Source organism: Schistocerca cancellata, chromosome 2 (assembly GCF_023864275.1).
Source record: "Schistocerca cancellata isolate TAMUIC-IGC-003103 chromosome 2, iqSchCanc2.1, whole genome shotgun sequence".
NCBI lineage: Eukaryota > Metazoa > Arthropoda > Insecta > Orthoptera > Acrididae > Schistocerca > Schistocerca cancellata.
In genome coordinates this window covers 101,117,216-101,139,917 of record NC_064627.1, presented here as the reverse complement: position 1 = coordinate 101,139,917, position 22,702 = coordinate 101,117,216, and the positions used below count along the sequence as shown (strand labels likewise).

Here is a 22,702-nt window from a genome sequence, read left to right as displayed (position 1 = left end):
AATGCTAATCATTTGAATATCTAACCATTTGGTACATTTCATGACAGTTTGATGTTTGCTTGATGTATCCTTCATGGTGTTGCAATTTTAACCGCCAGCAATCTTTTTGTATGTGAGGTGGAATATTGGAACATTGATCTATGGGAAATGTAGATCACTAGGACCTCAGATTGTAGGAACTACCCCGCGCGGTTTGAGGCACCCTGTCACGGCTAGCGCAGCTACCCCCTACCCGGAGGTTCGAGTCCTCCCACGGGCATGGGTGTGTGTTGTCTTCAGCGTAGATTACTTTAAGTTAGATTAAGTAGCGTGTAAGCCTAGGGACCGAGGCCTCAGCAATTTGGTCCCATAGGAACTCACCACAAATTTCCAAATTTGTGGGAACTGTAGATATTTGCATTCAATTCCGAATCAGGATGAATGAGTCTGTAAATGTTTACTGTGGATAATAAGTGGAGTGTTTGGAGGTGGAAGGTTGTGCATAAGTGTTTATAGGTGCAACTACAGCAACCCAGAACTGAAAAGGACTGAGGAAGTAACGAGGTTGTGGTCTTTGATCATGCCGTTGGTATATGATTTTGCAAGGTATTCAAGCAATTTGAAGAGAATTGATCAGTTGGTAGAGGACATAATTATGTAGGAGATAGAAGACAAATATAGAAAGGAGATAAAGTGTTAGTGTTAAAGCACATGTTAGTGGTGGTTAAGTAGCCTTGGCAAACGAATGATACTTCTGATAAGGCTTACATGTATGCCGAACGTATTGAAACAATGTAGTTTAATTCTTCGGCCATTAGTAGTTTTAGTCTATTGTGGACTAACTGTTGAATGGTTAGCATGTTGGGTTGCCACGTTAGCTTGTGGTCAAGTACAATTCTAATACATTTTAGTGTGTCATTCTTGAAAGTTTCCCGGCGTAAAGAATATTGGGTGAAGTTCTGGGACTTCAGCCGGATAACGTCGACTTTTTGCAACGAGACAACCACTTCATCATCTTCAGGTGACTTATGTACTGGAGGTTGTATTTTTTTGGTGGTTGCGGTATAGCGGCACCGGTGTAGAGCGGTCTGACTGCACTGGTGGCGGAGTAATGTTTTTCTATCTTACAATGACGGCATCACAGCGACATTGTACTGCACGTTGGACGTGTGGCGGTGGGAATTGAAGTCGCGTACCATCCTCCCACGGTGGAAGTTCAAGGTTACTATAAGATGTGACACAACTAAGAGGTATTTAGAGTGCTGGTCGCTTCAAGGATTAAACTCAATGAATGGCCGTATTAGAACACACATTATTAGTGGTCGACTGGGGCCATCGTTAGCCATGGTCCGCAGCCGACTCGTCGAGGATAGTAAAAAGAACAAGGTGACCGTGCCAGTGCCGGGGAATCGTGGTGCCAATGTGTTGCAATCCATTGACAGTGTCGCGCAGGGCGTCCACTTTATCATAGAGGCGCCTTACCTTCTCTCGAATGGAAGTCTTTAGAGGGGCCACGCGGTCTCCTCGTGTAGGTTAACAATCCTCGTGAGTGGAGGGGTATTCAAGCTCCATCGAAGCACCTTATTCTGCAGGCTCTGGTCGGTCTGCATCCGGGAGGCAGTAATCGTGGCCTATGCAGAGGAGCCATAGGTGAGGGAAGAGTGGACGACTGTCCAGCAGAGTCGGAGCTTGGTGTCTAAGATCAGTTCCCTGCTGTTGAAGAGCGGGTACAATGCTTTTATCAGCTTCTGCCCCTTTTGGGTGACGTATTCCGCATGTCGATGGAAGAGCAGTTTCTTTTCCCTACCGGACACCACACCCGTGAAGTAGACCGCCGTAGTTTTGGCGGCTTTCAGGGCAATCTTGTTTGAACGGCACATGGCTCTAGAGATGAAAAATGAGCTGGTCAGTGTTGCGGCCGATCGTATAGAGCGCCGTATTGTCAGCATATTGCGCCAGGTAGCATTGAGGGATGACCTTCAAATCAGTAACATAAATGTTAAAGAGGATGGGAGACAACAGAGCACGTTGAGGTATACCCATCAATATGTGACGTATGCTCGAGCGTTTTCCTTGCTGAGTAACCAAGAAGGTTTTATCTCGGAGGAAAACATCCACGATCTTGACATACATATTGTTTCCGTGAGAGCGTGCAAAAAAATGTAGCAAGACACAGAGAATGCTCCACTGAACAATTAGAGGTAGGGAACCTGAGGTAGGAGAAGCCAGCTTAGCGAGGGATGGAAGTAAACTTGTCTACTGCTTTGCATACCATTATGGTTTTCCAGCTTATTTATAACTAATATGCGTACAAGTTTACATGTACTGTGCTGTTTTACTTACATGTACATTATTCATTTCCTTCAAGGAAGCGTAGATCGCTGGAAGAACGTAAAGTACCTAGCGACTGGAAGAAAGCGCAGGTCGTTCCCATTTTCAAGAAGGGTCATAAATCAGATGCGAATAATTATAGGCCTATTTCGCTTACGTCAATCTGTTGTAGAATAATGGAACATGTTTTGTGTTCTCGTATTATGACGTTCTTAGATAATACAAATCTCCTTCATCATAACCAACATGGATTCCGCAAACAGAGATCATGTGAAACTCAGCTCGCCCTATTTGCCCAAGAAATTAACAGTGCCGTAGACACTGGCGAGCAGATTGATGCCGTATTCCTGGACTTCAGGAAGGCATTTGATACGGTTCCGCACTTACGTTTAATGAAAAAAATACGAGCTTACGGAATATCGGACCAGGTTTGTGATTGGATTCAGGATTTCCTAGAAGTAAGAACTCAACATGTCATTCTTAACGGTTCAAAATCTGCAGATGTAGAGGTAATTTCGGGAGTACCGCAAGGAAGCGTGATAGGACCTTTATTGTTTACAATATACATAAATGACTTAGTTGACAACATCGGTAGCTCCGTGAGGCTATTTGCAGATGACACGGTTGTCTACAAGAAAGTAGCAACATCAGAAGACTCGTACGTACTCCAGGAAGACCTGCAGAGGATTAATGCATGGTGCGACAGCTGGCAGCTTTCCCTAAACGTAGATAAATGTAATATAATGCGCATACATAGGGGCAGAAATCCATTCCAGTACGATTATGCCATACGTGGTAAATCATTGGAAGCGGTAACGACCGTAAAATACTTAGGAGTTACTATCCGGAGCGATCTGAAGTGGAATGATCACATAAAACAAATAGTGGGAAAAGCAGGCGCCAGGTTGAGATTCATAGGAAGAATTCTAAGAAAATGTGACTCATCGACGAAAGAAGTAGCTTACAAAACGCTTGTTCGTCCGATTCTTGAGTATTGCTCATCAGTATGGGACCCTTACCAGGTTGGATTAATAGAAGAGATAGACATGATCCAGCGAAAAGCAGCGCGATTCGTCATGGGGACATTTAGTCAGCGCGAGAGCGTTACGGAGATGCTGAACAAGCTCCAGTGGCGGACACTTCAAGAAAGGCGTTACGCAATACGGAGAGGTTTATTATCGAAATTACGAGAGAGCACATTCCGGGAAGAGATGGGCAACATATTACTACCGCCCACATATATCTCGCGTAATGATCACAACGAAAAGATCCGAGAAATTAGAGCAAATACGGAGACTTACAAGCAGTCGTTCTTCCCACGCACAATTCGTGAATGGAACAGGGAAGGGGGGATCAGATAGTGGTACAATAAGTACCCTCCGCCACACACCGTAAGGTGGCTCGCGGAGTATAGATGTAGATGTAGATGTAGAAACAAGGAGGACGATTCTGATTACTAGGAAGTCATAATGCAGGTTTTATTTACTTTTCTTGTGCACAAGGTGGCTCAGTTCTATCGTATTCACCTTGACAGAACGTGCTCTGAATGAACGACAGAGCCATTCATCACCCAGTGCCATTCAGAGACGTACAGTACAATACGATGGAGCAGTAACGGTACAGTTTCCCAGAACTGTCTGACATGCACTTTGTGTATGGAAAAGTCGTTGCAATGCTCTCGCTGCTGAAAGGCTGTACAGGGAATGATTTCCTCACAGGCATCATCCGTCACGACGAGTGTTTATTTCTCTCCATCGACGAATGCGGGAGACTCGTTCATTGGAAAGAAGAAATGATAGTCCCGGCAACATGAAGGCCACTTGCACAGCCTATTTTGGAACATGTTGCAGGGGACCCCACCACAAGTATTCGTCGTAGTGCACGTGAAATGGGCGCTGCACATACAGCGTGTGGCGAGTACTTTCACTAACAACAATTACACTCACATCACCTCCAAACGAGTCCATGCAATGCTTGTGACTAATTTGCACCAAGGATCGCATTGTGTCAGTGGTTGCTCCAACAATGGATTCATCAACCAAATTTCCTCCAGATCGTGCTATTTACTGACGAGACCTCATTGGTCTTGATGGTATTTCGAACAGCAGGGATCGCCATGTGTGGATCATACCACCAAGTACGTTTTGCTGTGAATATCTGGGCCGGAATTGTAGGCGACAACGCCATTGGGCCCTATCTTCTACCTGGCCATTTTAACAGCCACCTGTACTTGACGTTCGTGCAAAGAGTTCTACCTGAGTTGCTGGAAAACGCACCCTTGGCTCTTCGGGAGAGGATGTGGATACCTCATGAAGGTGCACCATCTCACTTCTGTGTGGATATCTGCAACCATCTCTATGCTGTATTTCCTGATCGTTGGATTGGAAGGGCAGGTCCTATTCCATGGAGAAGTTACCTGACCTGAATTCCCTTGATTATTTCCTATGGGAATATCTCAAGTCAAATGTGTATGAGACCCCAGTGGATACGGAAATGGGATTAGTTGTCAGAATTGTAGCTGCCTGTCATGTGATTCGAAACACACCAGAGATATATGTCAGGGTGCATCAGAATCTTGTTCGCCGATGTCGTGCTTGTATTGAGGTTGATAAGTCGTCAGTTTCAGCACATTTCATAAGATACAGTACAAATGGTACGTTCAGTGTGTCATTGTTGGCATTTACAGTTAGCTTTAACTAATGTAAATAAAGAAGTACACATTAATGTGATTTTATTCCTATTACTTCCTTAAGCTGGCGCCTCCGACTCCCGGTTCACTACCTCAAACTGCTCAGTGGTGCATCCTCTATGTCGTGTTAAATTTTTCGACGCTCTTAAGGAAACACCCTGTAGATGTCCGGGATGGTCGTCTCTGTCAGAATTTTCTGCACGAGATTGTCCTGCCAAATCCTGACGTAAGCGTCTTGTGTGGTGTCACCGCCAGACACCACACTTGCTAGGTGGTAGCTTTAAATCGGCCGCGGTCCATTAGTACATGTCGCACCCGCGTGTCGCCACTGTCAGTAATTGCAGACCGAGCGCCACCACACGGCAGGTCTAGAGAGACGTACTAGGACTCGCCCCAGTTGTACGACGACTTTGCTAGCGACTACACTGACGAAGCCTTTCTCTCATTTGCCGAGAGATAGTTAGAATAGCCTTCAGCTAAGTCCATGGCTACCACCTAGCAAGGCGCCATTCGCCTTACAGTGCTTGTATTGAAAGAGTCTTATTTGTATCGTCAGGAGCGATGTAACACAAGGATGAATTAAAGTTAAGTATTAACGGAGCTACGTACTTTTCTTTATAGCATTCATTCTGTATCCTGTTTCGGACTTAAGCAAGCCTGCGTGAATTAAACGCGTGCCTTTCGGTTTCCCGTCACTGTGGACTGGCTGTCTTGTCAGTCCACAACATTTTGCATGTCCAGCAAAACCACTGGTGCCGGCATGGTGGAGTTAAAGTCCTTGCTGACGTGTTCTGTGATCCTAAAAACTTGTAGTTCGGCCGACAGTTGGGAAGCGAAACCGTACTGTTCCGGATGGATGGAGATTACTAGTTCATATCGCTGCCTTTATGCCAAAAATGTACGCGAAGACGCGTGCGAAAAGCCAGCCACTACGTGAACGACCTCTGCAAAGTTACACGCTCTCTTCGATCACTGCTCCATCAATGGCGCGCAGCGCATGCGCAATGTGATACTACATAGCGCTCTCTGTCGGAAAGGGCACTCAAGGAGTTAAAATTCAGATATAAGCATTAATAGAATTAAATGTCATTAGATATGTTAAAGATCATAAAATGTTTTCTTTTTGAAGAATTTAAAGAAGTCACCGGCTCCCACGTGTTTTCCAGTTGAAAGCCGCCGTCACGATTAATAGGACCTTGAGCTAAACGTATTTTCACCGATTCCTTAATAATATAAACCCAGAACGATCTCGTCGAAGCACAGATATTCGTGGCAGAGTAATCCATAGACTGTCCTGTAGAGATGGAATGTTCCGGTATGGATGACTTACTGGGCTGCGAAAGGCGAGTATAGCGAGTCATGTTCAACGCATCTTTCAGGCACTGTGGCACTTCGTCTGACCAATCCAGGCTTTGCTACACTGACAAGGCATTCTGTAGTTTCAAGACACAACATGTTCCCGGTGCACCAACGTTCGATGGAAGCCCATGGTTTGTGATGGGTGGTGGTAGCTAGACGTCTGCAAATGTAGATCTGTGTGTGTGGGCTTGCGCTTTCCGTCTGATCAAGACGTCCAGAAATGGCAGGCAGCCGTCCTTTCCCACTTCTATCGTAAATCCGATATTCCTTTGAATGTTGGTGCACCAGAAACATACGTAAACCAAATACTTCAAAATATAATACTATCAGAATCAATTTATTATCAAAATAATATTTCTTCGTAAACTACTAAAGACAAATGAAACATTAGTTGAAACGTGTTTGATTAAGATGCAAATCTAAAAGATACAGAGCGTTACAGAATCACACTCTCCACTGTCTGACGTCGAGGAAGCATCAATAGAGTCGAAGACATTCTCTGACAGGGTGTAGATCATATGGGCGGAATGTAAGCTGTCTGGCAGATTACATTGAGAAGAGTGAGGGTGGATATACACGTATCTCCTTACTGTAATAACTGAAGGAAGCACAGTGAATACAGCGGGAGGCATGTCGTTAGGATTTGAAGGCTTTCGATTTGGGTAAGGATGGATTGCCCATGGACATTCCAGTTGTTGTGGGGGTAGTCCTTTGAGCTTTGAGGCTGGATGTTAGTTTGCACCTGTGACACTGATGGCCACGGAGATGGACGTTCCCAATAAGACTGATATTATGTGCAGAGATGCGATCAAGGAAGTTTAGAGAAAAAGTTTGACACATGAGATAGTTGCTTTCCAGTCGGTTGTGTTAATGCAGGGGGAAAACATCGCATTCTAGTGTGTCAGTAGACAGACGTCACCATCCAAATTCTGCAGGGGAATGGATGTAGATGTTAACGTCTGAGGCAGAGGAAGACTGATAAAGAATGTAAGGTGATAGATAAGTATTGTGGTGAGAGTGTAAAAATATTTGATTAAATATGACACCCTGGATTTATTTTGGGATAGGATTCAGATGAAGAAAGTTTCGTCGGACTCAAGAGAATGAATGTTGTGGAAGTGTAAGTTATGTTGTTGTTGCACTGTTAAATGACTGGGCTGAAAAAAGAGGGCCTTGAGGTACTCTAATTGGATAAACGCTAAGTGAACTTGGTTTCGGGAGTAGCATGCTGAAGTCATTTATTGAAAGCTAATGGTACGTGGTTCGAGATGGGGAGATGCTTGAAAGGCAGATGCTTTCGAGAACTGTTGTGGTGAATCTGATTATATCGTTGTCAGTGAGAGGAGGGCTTAAGGAGTTGTTGGACTGAAGGAAGTGTCAGTGGGATAGATAAGGATGACGATATGAAATTTTTGGGGTGGGGAGGTTTGGCTTCACATTTTTGGAGATAGAAAGTGTGGTATGCTATACATGTATTACAGACACCAGGACCCTGCAAAATCAACATTTACGGCCAACTATTAAACCTATGTTTTACGTGACAGGCCAAATACCCATAGCTCAAAGGTGTATACTAAATAATTCAGCACACACGATTTTCCAAGTGAGCGGCAGAAGGACCATGCGGTCAACTCATGTCTTGTCATCCCGTGGAACCGGGTGTACTGCCGGTGGTCTGCGTCTTCCCAATACAATATGCCTTTCTTACCACGGCCAGTCAGAAGGTGTGAATGTTGAACTGTCTTGTTACCATCAAACCATTTGGGAAAATAATATCTACGGCGACCCTCACAGGTTTAAAAGTTGGACATAAATGCTGTAGCGTTCGTTTATTGGGTCACTCAGCGGATGGCTAAAAGATAGACAGCCGAAATATTAGTTCAAATTTGGACTTTCGACGGCTGCATGCAGGAAATCTAGTAGATTATTCGTTAGATTGAAAAGTACCGAGATTGTACTTGCGGTAGAAGTTACACGCCTGAAATTCGAAAGGGAAAGAAGCATAAATTCAAAGGCTTTTTTCAGAAGTGTACACTCGTATTTCCAAATTAAAGGTATTACTGGTGCTAAAAACACATGGTTGTGGAGCAAGCATTAGACTACGCAGAAGTAGCTCGACTTGAGGTTTCTTGTTATGAAAAATTCATAATCAAGTTTCTGTCAGTTGCTGGGACTTCACTGCACAAGCGGATTTCAAGATGCAGATTCTTAGGGTGCGATACAATGACAACGTGAGCTGTAAAATTAGCCATTCTCGACGACTGCTCGGTTGGACGAATGTTAGACAATGAGCGCTGTGGTGCAATGCAGACAAAATTTTCCCAATCGCGTTCAGCGAGCATAATCGCAGAGACAAAAGGGGGAATTCCCAGAGGCGGTACGGTGATTCCATGCGGTTGACGAAGCGCGCAGAGGAAGCGTTATCAGTCTGCAGGGTCCGCGTGATAATGAAGCGAGGCCACAATATTGCGGTAGAACTCCGAGCGATTGCAGAGACGTCTAGGAAGCTTCCGGAGTAGATTTCCGGAGCGAAATGACCACGTGCACTGCCGACCAGTGTACGCCATATACACTCCTGGAAATGGAAAAAAGAACACATTGACACCGGTGTGTCAGACCCACCATACTTGCTCCGGACACTGCGAGAGGGCTGTACAAGCAATGATCACACGCACGGCACAGCGGACAAACCAGGAACCGCGGTGTTGGCCGTCGAATGGCGCTAGCTGCGCAGCATTTGTGCACCGCCGCCGTCAGTGTCAGCCAGTTTGCCGTGGCATACGGAGCACCATCGCAGTCTTTAACACTGGTAGCATGCCGCGACAGCGTGGACGTGAACCGTATGTGCAGTTGACGGACTTTGTCGAGGGCGTATAGTGGGCATGCGGGAGGCCGGGTGGACGTACCGCCGAATTGCTCAACACGTGGGGCGTGAGGTCTCCACAGTACACCGATGTTGTCGCCAGTGGTCGGCGGAAGGTGCACGTGCCCGTCGACCTGGGACCGGACCGCAGCGACGCACGGATGCACGCCAAGACCGTAGGATCCTACGCAGTGCCGTAGGGGACCGCACCGCCACTTCCCAGCAAATTAGGGACACTGTTGCTCCTGGGGTATCGGCGAGGACCATTCGCAACCGTCTCCAAGAAGCTGGGCTACGGTCCCGCACACCGTTAGGCCGTCTTCCGCTCACGCCCCAACATCGTGCAGCCCGCCTCCAGTGGTGTCGCGACAGGCGTGAATGGAGGGACGAATGGAGACGTGTCGTCTTCAGCGATGAGAGTCGCTTCTGCCTTGGTGCCAGTGATGGTCGTTTGCGTGTTTGGCGCCGTGCAGGTGAGCGCCACAATCAGGACTGCATACGACCGAGGCACACAGGGCCAACACCCGGCATCATGGTGTGGGGAGCGATCTCCTACACTGGCCGTACACCACTGGTGATCGTCGAGGGGACACTGAATAGTGCACGGTACATCCAAACCGTCATCGAACCCATCGTTCTACCATTCCTAGACCGGCAAGGGAACTTGCTGTTCCAACAGGACAATGCACGTCCGCATGTATCCCGTCCCACCCAACGTGCTCTAGAAGGTGTAAGTCAACTACCCTGGCCAGCAAGATCTCCGGATCTGTCCCCCATTGAGCATGTTTGGGACTGGATGAAGCGTCGTCTCACGCGGTCTGCACGTCCAGCACGAACGCTGGTCCAACTGAGGCGCCAGGTGGAAATGGCATGGCAAGCCGTTCCACAGGACTACATCCAGCATCTCTACGATCGTCTCCAAGGGAGAATAGCAGCCTGCATTGCTGCGAAAGGTGGATATACACTGTACTAGTGCCGACATTGTGCATGCTCTGTTGCCTGTGGCTATGTGCCTGTGGTTCTGTCAATGTGATCATGTGATGTATCTGACCCCAGGAATGTGTCAATAAAGTTTCCCCTTCCTGGGACAATGAATTCACGGTGTTCTTATTTCAATTTCCAGGAGTGTATATATGCATAGCGCTTTGCGACGGGTAATGAGAGAGTAGCTGATTGGCCTGCAATGAAATTTCCTCTGTCGCGGAAAAATAATGGGAAAATCGCGCACGCTACTGGGTAATGAGTGAACGACGTGGATGGCACTCGGTTGTGGGCCAGTCGACACGTCATGAACGTTCGTTACTGGTGGACTGACGGACGAAGGCGCTGTCGGCGACGACGTCTATGAACCCGTCAAACAAATGTTTCGTTTTACTGTATGCATGGCGAAGTTGATTGCATAGAAACACTTCCGTATAATGATACAGGATCGAAAGTTAGAGCCAACCAACACCTTAGGGAACTAGAAACCTAAAAGGAATTTCTGTTACTGGAGCCACACTAGTTACGGTATTTGGTGACAAGAAGAAATTCGAGAGGAAAGTGCTTGTCGGAGTAATATCTTTGAGACTGTGGTAATTGTTAACTGTGGTTTGACATTACATGTCATAATCAGGAGCGACGTGTTGGCGGAACGATCTACCATAACTAATTGTACAGCAAAGTCAGTGAGGTATTTATTTGGTTGATCGGATGTGATTATCAATTGAAGACATAGAAGTCTGTGAATGAGTCCGCTATCATATTATGGCACTTTATTAAGAAAAATAGGGTGAGATTATGCTGATGAAAGCCGCAACTTTAGCTCTGTTAATGTAGACCTTGTAAATCATAGGGATACTAAGCGAAAAACTGTAAACTGCCAACGAGAGGGAAAGTTTAACTTAAAGGCTAGACAGTTTAGCCGGAGCGACTAGTACGAATGATTTGAAGGACGAAAAACGGAGACTCAGAAGGCGCCTCCACAGAAACAAGGTGATAAACACATTAGAGAGAGTTGTCAAGGAAGAGGAGGATGGCTCGCACAAGGTTTTTGAGAAATGATTTTACTGAAGCGTATCTCGTTAAACTAGATGCCTTCTACACCAATGATGAAGTAGTAGACACGAACGCCAATTAACAAGGCAATTTAGCAGCAGTGTAAACTAATGACAACAAACCCACAGGAACGAAAACTAAAAGCCTCTGTGATAGGGGCAGAAGAATCCATATGGGACGAATTAAGCGTAGCGGAACGCAAATATAACGAAGAAACTGATAATAGAATGGACTGCTCGAGTCAGCCACGCCTTATAAGCCACTGAATAGAAGCGATTCAAGTAAAAGTCTCGTCGTCAGCATCGAAAGAATGCTATGAAAAAAGCATGTTATCTCAGAAGGTGAACTTTCTAACGACTAAATGGAGACGAAAGATAACAGGTAGGAATTAATCACGTTCTTTGCGTTGTAATGTAAACGCGAGTTAAGTTGTAAGTAGTGATAACAAGAGTTTTGGTAGTACCTCAGGAAGGTCCCCTTTATAGATTATCAACTGAATTTTGAAAAAAGGGTATTCTTTAATATCTACGGGGTGTATAACTTTGCTTCCGCCGCTTTTTCCCAACAGTTGAGGCTTTAATGTAACAAATTGGTTACACGTGTATCTATCATTCAAAGTATTTTCCATCGCTGACCACTACTTTCTCCCATCTTCCGGGCAGTGTACGAATCCCGCGTCGAAAAAATTGTTTATCTTTTGAAGCGATCCAAGAATCGATCCAATTTGTGACTTCTTCACGAGATCGGAAGTATTGGTCAGCCAGGACATGCGCCATTGATCTAAACAGGAGATAGTCAGAGGGAGCAATGCGTTTCTAAGTACGTTTTGACCTCTTTTGCAACGTGGGGTTGAGCGTTGTCGTGCTGCAAAATCACTTTATCGTGCCTCTCGCTGTATTGCGGCAGTTTTTTTCTTCTAATGCTCTGCTCAAACGCATTAATTGCGTTCGATAACGAGCACCTGTGATTGTTTCACTTGGTTTTAACACCTCATAGTACACGACGCTGAGCTGGTCCCACCAAATGCAGAGCCGTGAATATTCGGTTTGGCCGTCGGCGTGGAAGCATGGCCGGGATATTCCCATGATTTTTTGCGTTTAGGGTTATCGAACGAACCCATTTTTCGTCCCCGGTCACAATGCGATGCAGAAATCCCTTCCATTTTTGCCTCTGAAGCAACTGTTCACAAACACACAAACGCCGTTCAATGTCTCTTGGTTTCAGCTCACAGGGGACCCAAATTCCTTCTTTCTGAATCATGCCCATAGTCTTGAGACGTTTTGAAATGGCTTGCTGTTTCACTCCCACTAATCGTGCCAATTCTTCTTGAGTTTGAAGCGAGTGTTCACTCAGCTATGTCTCCAATTCTGCAACATCGAAAACTTTCTCTCTTCCACCACCATGCCGGTCTACGAATTTAAAATCACTGTTCTTGAAGCGTTGAAACCACTGACGACACGTCCTTTCACTAATAGCGTCCTTACCATGCGTACTCGAGAGCATTCGATGAGACTCAGCCGCTGTTTTCTTCGTATTGAAACAAAACAGTAACATCTTCCGCAAATGACGAGAATTAGGTTCGTAAACTGACATTTTCCATCAAGATGACCTTTATGATGCAGACACAAATAGACTAATGTTTGAATGAGGTTATGTCGATCGAGTTCCAAGCTAACTGCCTGACGTCTGCGATCTGTTTCTTTCGACCGCTACTTAACGTTGTCGCCACCGATCGGCAAACGGCGGAAGCAAAGTTGTGCACCTTTTAATATAACTTTCAGTGAAGCAAGTCTTTTCTGAACGTATTTGTCTGGCGTGTGGCCTTGTACGGAAGTGAAACGTTGACGATAGACAAGAAGAGAATAGAAGCTTTTTGAAACGCGGTGGTAGAGAAAAATGCTGAAGATTAGATGGGTAGACTGAGTACGTAACGAGGAGGTACTGAAGCAAATCGAGGCAAAAAGAAATTTATGGCGTAACTTGACTAAAATAAGTCATCGATCGTTAGGACACATCCTAAGGTAGGAAAGAATTGACAGTTTGGCTGTGGAAGGAAATGTGGGGATTAAAAACTGTAGGAGGAAACCAAGAGATGAATAGAGTAGGCAGGTTCAAATGGATGCAGGCTGCAATAATTATTCGGAGATGAAGAGACCTGCACGGGTTAAGTAGCATCGTGAGATGCATCACACCAGTCTTCGAACTAAGACTACAATGAATGCCTCCACACGGTAATGGAGGAGGAGAGAGAGTAACATTTACGTGTGCGTTGATTTTAATTTGGTAACGAAAGGATAAGGTGAAAGGTATGAGATTGTATGTATGCAACTATTTAGCGACAAGACTTTGTCTGTTGCTTTATTAAGCTTTGCTTGATCCATTTCTGTGAATCTGACAGTGGCGCGTGCCTGGCCATTTCCGTTAATTATGTGTCTGTGTGTGTGAGTGTGTGTGTGTGTCTGTGTGTGTGTGTGTGTGTGTGTGTGTGTGTATGTGTGATGTGTCTTGCACAGTTAACTTGCGTTACAGCCTGTGTACGTCTTTCAAGTGAAGTTCCCTTTGAATTAAGGAATACGAGGAAGGGAGGACTAAAAAAATTGGTTCAAATGGCTCTGAGCACTATGGGACTTAACATAGGAGGTCATCAGTCCTCTAGACTTAGAACTACTTATACCTAACTAACCTAAGGACATCACACACATCCATGCCCGAAGCAGGATTCGAACCTGCGACCGTAGCAGCAGCGCGGTTCCGGACTGAAGCGCCTAGAAGCCCTCGGCCACCGCGGCCGGCAGGGAGGATTCACCGATATAACTTTCTTTTCAGACAACCTGTTTGTTTAACAATATATTTCCATAAATTTGTTTTTTTTACAAAATGATAAAATTTGCAAATGAATAAGCTTTCGCGAGAGAAATCAAAACAACAAAAGATATTACAGTAATTTACAAGACGGCCGGACCTGCAGCCCACCCGTTATCGGGTGAAACAGCGGCGTTTATTACCGTGCTGGACACAGTCTCTCTTATGAAACTCACTTCTGCAACACATACAAATTGTATAAGCACCGTTGACGACAAGAGTGATTCAATTACTCAAAACAGATGACGTAACTTTTAACTTGAAAGCTATCGAAAGGTTCGGGTTTAAGACGCGTACCTGAGCTTAAAGGTTAAAAGGACTAGGAAACAATATGACAATGATAAGACTTACTTCAAAGCAACCAACGTCTTACTTCCAATCGGCAACCCAGGTGCGATTGGATCCCAAGCCGTCCGCCGCGCGGGGTAGCCGTGCGGTCTAGGCGCCTTGCCAAGGTTCGCGCAGCTCCCCCCGTCGGAGGTTCAAGTCCTCCCTCGGGCATGGGTGTGTGTGTTGTCCTTAGTGTAAGTTAGTTTAAGTTACATTGAGAGTGTGTAAGCCTAAGGATCGATGACCTCAGCAGTTTGGTCCCATGAACTTACCACAAATTTGCAATTATTCCAACCCGCCCTTTCAACAGTCTTATTTTGACTAAAGCCTGGTGACAGTTGGCTGTTAATATTTTCATAGTTAATCCGATTGTCAGTTATTAAGACCGCTCTGAAGGAACGTCTTAAAACATTACATGTGAACACTTATTACAAGACAACTCACGCGGCGGAACCACAAGATCCAGCTAAAATACTTCAATAATGACCCGGTCTTTCAAACACAGCAACGCACAGCTTAGTACAACAGGTTGTTCAGATTACAACTAAAGACTTAGAAATGTAATTATATGCAAAGAACTGAACCGGTTAACATCTAAATCTAACCACAAAGCCCCTGTTTTGTTTAACTGCAACCTGTGCCTTATTACAATTGTTCCGGCTGTACTTATGACCAGAAGCTGATTCATTAGAACATTAATGATCGGGTATAAACCAAAAAGGAAAGGCAATATAATAGCGGAACAAATTTTCAAACGACAGCTAGTGTCTTAGTACAATACCACAGCCTATATTTGCGACCGAAGAGCCGACCGAGCAAAGCTCTGAGGGTCGGGTACAAGCCAGAAAATAATTAGGAGGGCAGGTAGACAATGACACAAATCACCACGAGGATTACAGAATCTCACTCCCCTTGATCAGCAAGCAGTTCCATGGATCCACGAGTGTATAGTTATGCTGAACGCTATTCAGTTAAAGAGGAATGGAGAACTGGTCACGTTATTTACTAGTAGGATGTGAGAGACAGAAAAATATTGTAAAGCATTTTGGTATCTTACTAACTTTTTATTGTAAGATAACCGGTGAAGAAATTGCGTAGTATGTTTTGTTCTTGGTATTTCAGTGAGTTGACGTAGTTTAATAGGCGGAAGAGTGCACTGTAGGAAACCACAGTCGAAGGTTCTGTTATCGATGCTATTGCTAGCATTAGGAGATGCGTAAGTTCGTAGTGTTTTCCATAAGTTTAATAAACACAAGAGATACACGTAACAGAGACTTTAGTCATCAATAAAATATTCCCTTCCACTATTTACAACAGTCTTTGAAAGGTGGGTTGACTTTTGGATTCCGCGACTGTAGAAATCACGTAGTTTTAAGGTGAAGAACTCATCGAGCCATGTTTCATGCGGAAATGAAGTTGTTCAACAGAGAGCGGGAAAGTTGAAAATCTGCGGGCGCAGGATCAGCTGAATGAGGATGGGCCCGGAATGACTTCCCTACCAAACACCTGTATACCGTTTTTGTCCGTCTAGCAGAATGCGGACGGGCGTTATCATGGCGTAGTATCACGTCGCGAAGTCTTTCTGGTCGTTGTTCTTGGATGTCTTTGCAGTTGACAATAAATTCCAGTAGTGATGGTTACATCCCGGGGAAGTAATTCATAGTACATCACACGATCACTGTTCTACCAAATGCATAATATTTTCTTTTGTGGATGCTGTGGTTGCTGCTTCGTTTGGGCTCGACCGTTCCTTTCGTTTCCTTTTGTTAGCATAAAGACACCATTTCTCGTGACCAGTAACCATACAGGATAGGAATGGGCGATGTGGTTCATGAGCCAGCTGAGGACGAGCAAGCAGAGATGCACGTATGAGCACGCGTTGTTTTTTGTGGTTTTGGCTTAAAGCATGCGGTAACCATAAACACGATCTTTGAACCTTCTCCATTGCATGGAAATATCACACGATGGCGGAATGATCGCATTTCATCACATTTGCCAGTTCTCGAGTACACTGACGTGGATCACTGTGGTTTAATGTCGACGTGGATGTGTGTTGTTCTTACCGTAAGTTAGCTTGAGTATTGAGTAAGTCTAGGGAACGATGACCTCAGCAGTTTGGTCCCTTAGGAATTCACACACATTTGAAATTTTTTTTTTGATTAATGTGTTTAAACGATCTTCATCAAACCCCGAATATCTTCCTGAACGTGGAGAGTCACTAATGTCAAAATGATCCTCCTTAAAACGAAAAAAAAAATTTCTTGCCATATTCTGTCCAGTGGCATTATCTCTAAACACGGTGCAAATCCTTCTGCCTGTCTCCGCTGCCACAGAAGAATATGTCGAAGATGTCCACTTGGCGCTCCATTTTCTAGTGTCCACAACTCCACTCATTATCTCCAAATGACAAAATGACAATATGCAAACATAAGTAGCAACAGCGAACTACAACTAAAACTGGCAATCGATAAATAAACCCACAGAAAGCAGAATAGCGACAGCCAAAACAAAGCCGTTACGAATATATTTTAATTTTCTTGTTTAAGTCCAAGACATTAGCAACTACAACTCCGTGTTCTAGGACAACATTGATATTTTTGGCTTTATGTGTCCTGAATTTTATCACCTAGCAACAAGAAGAACAACATCGTTGTTAATTTTACGAGAAAAAGTATCTCAGATGAGGAAAATGAATAAGAGATGAGTGACTAGCTTCATTTGACCACAAAATGTTGATCTACATCGGAGAGAAACCTCCGTAATTACATTTGTAATCAAAATAATTTAGTGTCTTTATGATGACTACCTGATTCAGTTCACATGACACGTTTTAATTTAAGACTAATAGACTATTAAAGAAAGAATGCCATTTTTATTTACATAAAAAGATAAAATATAATTATGTAGAGGAGCGGAAGTTAAATTTTTTAAGGTCTTGCACATACTGCACGAGATTTGTCATTATTGGGATAATGTATGACTCAAATGGTCACAGTTGGCCACTTCCATCGGTAAGAATGTTGTTGTTGTTGTTGTGGTCTTCAGTCCAGAGACTGGTTTGATGCAGCTCTCCATACTACTCTATCCTGTGCAAGGTTCTTAATCTCCCAGTACCTACTGCAACCCACATCCTTATGAATCTGTTTAGTGTATTCATCTCTTGGTCTCCCTCTACGATTTTTACTCTCCACGCTGCCCTCCAATACTAAATTGGTGATCCCTTGGTGCCTCAGAATATGCCCTACCAACCGATCCCTTCTTCTAGTCAAGTAGTGCCACAAATTCCTTGCCATTGCCAGTCTACATTTTATATCCTCTCTACTTCGACCATCATCAGTTATTTTGCTCCCAAAATAGCAAAACTCATGTACAACTTTAAGTGTCTCATTTCCTAATCTAATTCCCGTAGCATCACCCGATTTAATTCGACTACATTCCATTATCCTCGTTTTGATTTTGTTGATGTTCACCTTATATCCTCCTTTCAAGACACTGTCCATTCCGTTCAGCTGCTCTTCCAAGTACTTTGCTGTCTCTGACAGAATTACAATGTCATCGGAGAACCTCAAAGTTTTTATTTCTTCTCCATGAATTTTAATCCCTACTCCGAATTTTTCTCTTGTTTCCCTTACTGCTTGCTCAGTATACAGATTGAGTAACATCGGGGATAGGTTACAACCCTGTCTCACTCCCTTCCCAACAACTGCTTCCCTTTGATGCCCCTCGACTCTTATAACTGCCATCTGGTTTCTGTACAAATCGTAAATAGCCTTTTCTTCTCGGTATTTGACCCCTGCCACCTACAGAATTTGAGAGAGAGTATTTCACTCAACATTGTCGAAAGCCTTCTCTGAGTCTACAAATGCTAGAAACGCAGGTTTGCCTTTCCTTAATCTAAGATAAATCGTAGGGTCAGTATTGGCTCACGTGTTCCAACATTTCTACGGAATCCAAACTGATCCTCCCCGAGGTCGGCTTCTACCAGTTTTTCCATTCGTCTGTAAAGAATTCGTGTTAGCATTTTGCAGCCGTGGCTTATTAAACTGATAGTTCGGTAATTTTTACATCTGTCAACTCCTGCTTCCTTTGGGATTGGAATAATTATATTCTTCTTGAAGTCTGAGGGTATTTCGCCTGTCTCATACATCTTGCTCACTAGATGGTAGAGTTTTGTTAGGCCTGGCTCTCCCAAGGCTGTCAGTAGTGCTAATCTAATGTTGTCAACTCCCGGGGCCTTGTTTCGACTTAGGTCTTTCAGTGCTCTGTCAAACTTTTCACGCAGTATCATATCTCCTATTTCATCTTCATCTACGTTCTCTTGCATTTCTGTAATATTGTTCTCAAGAACATCACCCTTGTATAAACCCTCTATATACGCCTTCCACTTTTGTGCTTTCCCTTCTTTGCTTAGAATTGGTTTTCTATCTGAGCCCTTGATATTCATGCAAGTGGTTCTCTTTTCTCCAAAGATCTCTTTAATTTTCCTGTTGGCAGTATCTATCTTACCCCTAGTGATATGCGCCTCTACATCCTTACATTTGTCCTCTAGCCATCCCTGCTTAGCCATTTTGCACTTCTTATCGATCTCATTTTTGAAATGTTTGCATTCCTTTTTGCCTGCTTCATTTACTGCGTTTTTATATTTTCTCCTTTCATCAATTAAATTCAGTATCTCTTCTGTTACCCAAAGATTTCTACTAGCTCTCGTCTTTTTACCTACTTGATCCTCTGCTACATTCACTATTTCGACTCTCGAAGCTACCCATTCTTCGTCTACTGTATTTCTTTCCAACATTCTTGTCAATCGTTCCCTAATGCTCTCCCTGAAGCTATCTACAACCTCTGGTTCTTCCAGTTTATCCTGGTCCCATCTTCTCAAATTATCACCTTTTTGCAGTTTCTTCAGTTTTAATCTACAGTTCATAACCAGTACATTGTGAAACTTCCTGGCAGATTAAATCTGTGTGCCCGACCGAGACTCGAACTCGGGACCTTTGCCTTTCGCGGGCAAGTGGTAGAGCACCTCCTTCCCAATCCTTCCCTAATCTGATGAGACCGATGACCACGCTATCTGGTCTCCTCCCCCCAAAACAATCAACCTAAAATTCCATAGCCGGTATCTAAAAATGGTTCAAATGGCTCGGAGCACCATGGGACTCAACTGCTGTGGTCATAAGTCCCCTAGAACTTAGAACTACTTTAAACCTAACTAACCTAAGGACAGCACACAACACCCAGCCATCACGAGGCAGAGAAAATCCCTGACCCCGCCGGGAATCGAACCCGGGAACCCGGGCGTGGGAAGCGAGAACGCTACCGCACGACCACGAGATGCGGCCTAGCCGGTATCTGATGTAGTTGAAAAGCATCTGTCAGAACTTGCAGTCAATAGTACGGTGATGGTGGTGAGATAGCTGAGGAAACAGAGACACACCCTGGTTTGCGGCGCCACTTGCGGTCGAGTACAGCTGCTACTCCGAGTCCAACAGTGCCCAGCAGGGACGCGAAGACTCCGGCCAGGGAGATCAGCTCTAGCACACCGGCGTGGTGGCCCCACTGCAGGTCGGCGTCTGTCACCAGCTGCGCGAAGTGTGTCAGGTGCCAGCACCGGCACACGTCGATCTCCTAACGGAGCAGACGAAAAAGCGTAGCTGTTGAGAAAGAACAGAATTCATACTTCTACGAGCCATCACATTTTCTACCTAATTTCTTGGCGGACAGTAGGGACCTCTGTAATGTTTCTAAATTGAATCATACATACTGGACAAACTTAATATGTCTAAGTAAACAATTTTTAATATAAAGAGTTGCAAGTTTTAAAAACGTTGTTATTTGTTGTAAGAAAAAGTCCCCGATGTAAAAAGTACTTTGCAGTGTTTCAGGTCTCGGGAAGTAAAGTTTTCCAAAGAGAGTATCACGATCCAGTCTCCAGACTGAGAAACAGGGAGCTTTCCACCTTGGAAATGTTAAAGATATTCATACTGTGGAAAACTGTGTCCAAGAAGAGACAAAAAGACAAAAAAGTTGCTCTAAATGGGGAGGAAGCGTCATCTGAGAAAGGTCTTCAGCAAACTGTAGAGGGAGACTGGAATACATCGACAAGTAATCGAGGATGCAGGTTGCAAGTGCTACTCTGAGAGGAAGAGGCTGACACAGGAGAGGAATTCGTGGCGGGCCGCATCAAACCAGCCACAAAATTCATGCCTAAAAAAAAAGGTCCATCCACTCCCTGTAATACAAAGAGGGGTAGTGATGCTGAGAGCACGATAAACTGCCCAGACCTGGCCACGACGGTACAGTGTACAGCTGCCGAAGTCCCAGGCGTTCGTCGTCAAGTTCCAGATGCCGCATCGCCGCCGCACGCCACGTACTCGAGGCTTCAGAAAGACATTTACGTACTTTGCGGGTAACGAGGAGTTCCAAGTCTCCACCTAGAAGAACAGAACAGCACTTCATTAAAAGGGTATAGTGCAGTTTAGTAAGTGAACGCATCAGTCGATAAAGAAACCTGCGGTGGATGCTTAGGGATTTTAAGTCAAGTTATTATGGATTAATCTGTAAGTTTTTTAACCACCTTTTTTTTGGGTAGCTAGTGTATTTTAAGAAGGTCAGCGACTGTAATTGTAAAAACAAGCATATTCGATATTCAGTACAACGCATGTAGAGACTTGCAAAGTGCCGCCTTCGCGCTCGCTCGCCCGGAATGCTTGCTTAGACGTGCAAAGGGACGAATACAACTTGCGCTGTGCTTGCAAGCTTCACTAATATATATACAAATGCCAAGGATAAAACGTTACTCATTTGTTTCCGGAATTTTTAGCATAAAAGTGTGAGTTAATCGATGTCAGTGTTTGCCAGTGCCGAAAAAAGCAAGTACCTGCCCATTTGTTATTCGTATGTTTATTTTATATTTTAATCATATCATATTTGTTATATTTGCGTGTAGTAGTTACGTAACAAAATTTAAATACTGAGAGGAGCGGTTATTCGATACTTCTATAAAAGACCAAAAAGCCCAGAAAGATTGAATTTTTAGTACTCTTTATTATAAAAATATTTATTTACGCGACAGTGGCGATTCATTAAAAGAGAGACGTATGACTGACCTGCATGTTTGTACATATTTCAGTGTCCTCGTAACTGCTAATGCTAAACGACAAAAATATTTGGAAATGTATTAAAACGTAATTAATGAAAAAATATTTTATATTACAATAAAACAGATTCAGCCTTTTTGTGAAAACGTCTGTATGGGTGTAAAAGTACAAGTGCAAGGTAACCCATTTTCCTGCTATTAGCAGATGCGAAGACTAAGCTCGTTAACGAATGCCCCGCCAGGTGGACTATTTCCACAAACGAGCGTCTCCCACCAGTGGAGTGAAGTGAGAAACACTTAAGTATCGCGATACGGGAAAGCGACCCACCTTATTCTTCAGCTCTTTTATTTTTTGACATGCGAGACAACATTATCGTGGTTGACGAACGCATTGGTCTCGGGAATTGGGTATATATGCTCTTTAATCATTAATTAAAAACCGGCTATTTAATCTCGTGGCTGCTAAAACTTCGACGATTAAACAATGGGTCTTGGCAGTTTATTGGTATTAATAATTAAAAAGTTTTAGTGTCGTCACCAACCTATTAACAAAAAGAAAGGAGCAGACTGAACATCACAGAACGGGGAGATCTGAGGTTATTCCTTACAAAACTGCAGCCAAATATTGATAATTATTTGCCAATTCAACAAGTACATCCGTCTCATTAAAAGTATGAATATATTTTTTAAATTGTTTACTTCCATTTTAGAGTTGATTGTTGATGTTTTGTCGATTGCTGAATAGTACATTATCAGTGTTTATTTTTAATCATATTAAGTACATAATCATAAATATTATTTTAATAAATAGGACACAAGAAAATGTGCTGTATTTCTTTTTATTTTTACCACTCCAAATTTAGGGTTGGGATTCGACCGTGACATTTTTTAGGAGTTTTGGGAATATAGTAAAAATGTAGCAGTAGGAGGTTTACCGAAAACAGTAAAACTTTGAAAGTGGTCTACGAGAAGAAACGTTTGGGGACCTCTGCTCTAACCCATGAGTTGCGCTGATCGCTAGCTTTCTAGTAACCTTGACGACATCATTCCCGCAGGAGTTTTTATACAGGATATCCCACCCACTTTTCGATTTCGTATACTTTCGACAAGAAACAAAATATGAAAAATGCAATTCGCTACGGATGCACCTACGATA

At 43.9% G+C, this 22,702-nt stretch overlaps 1 protein-coding gene across 1 annotated transcript in view; it reads right to left on the bottom strand.

Annotated features, from left to right (window-relative positions):
* LOC126161363 (uncharacterized) overlaps positions 1–22,702 on the bottom strand; it is a 249,699-nt gene that overhangs the window by 83,164 nt on the left and 143,833 nt on the right. The window contains exons 9-10 of the mRNA XM_049917133.1: positions 20,732–20,881; positions 19,885–20,075 (exon numbers count right to left, since the gene is read on the bottom strand). Coding sequence (XP_049773090.1) covers positions 19,885–20,075; positions 20,732–20,881 — 341 coding nt within the window. The remainder of the gene's footprint in view (positions 1–19,884; positions 20,076–20,731; positions 20,882–22,702) is intronic.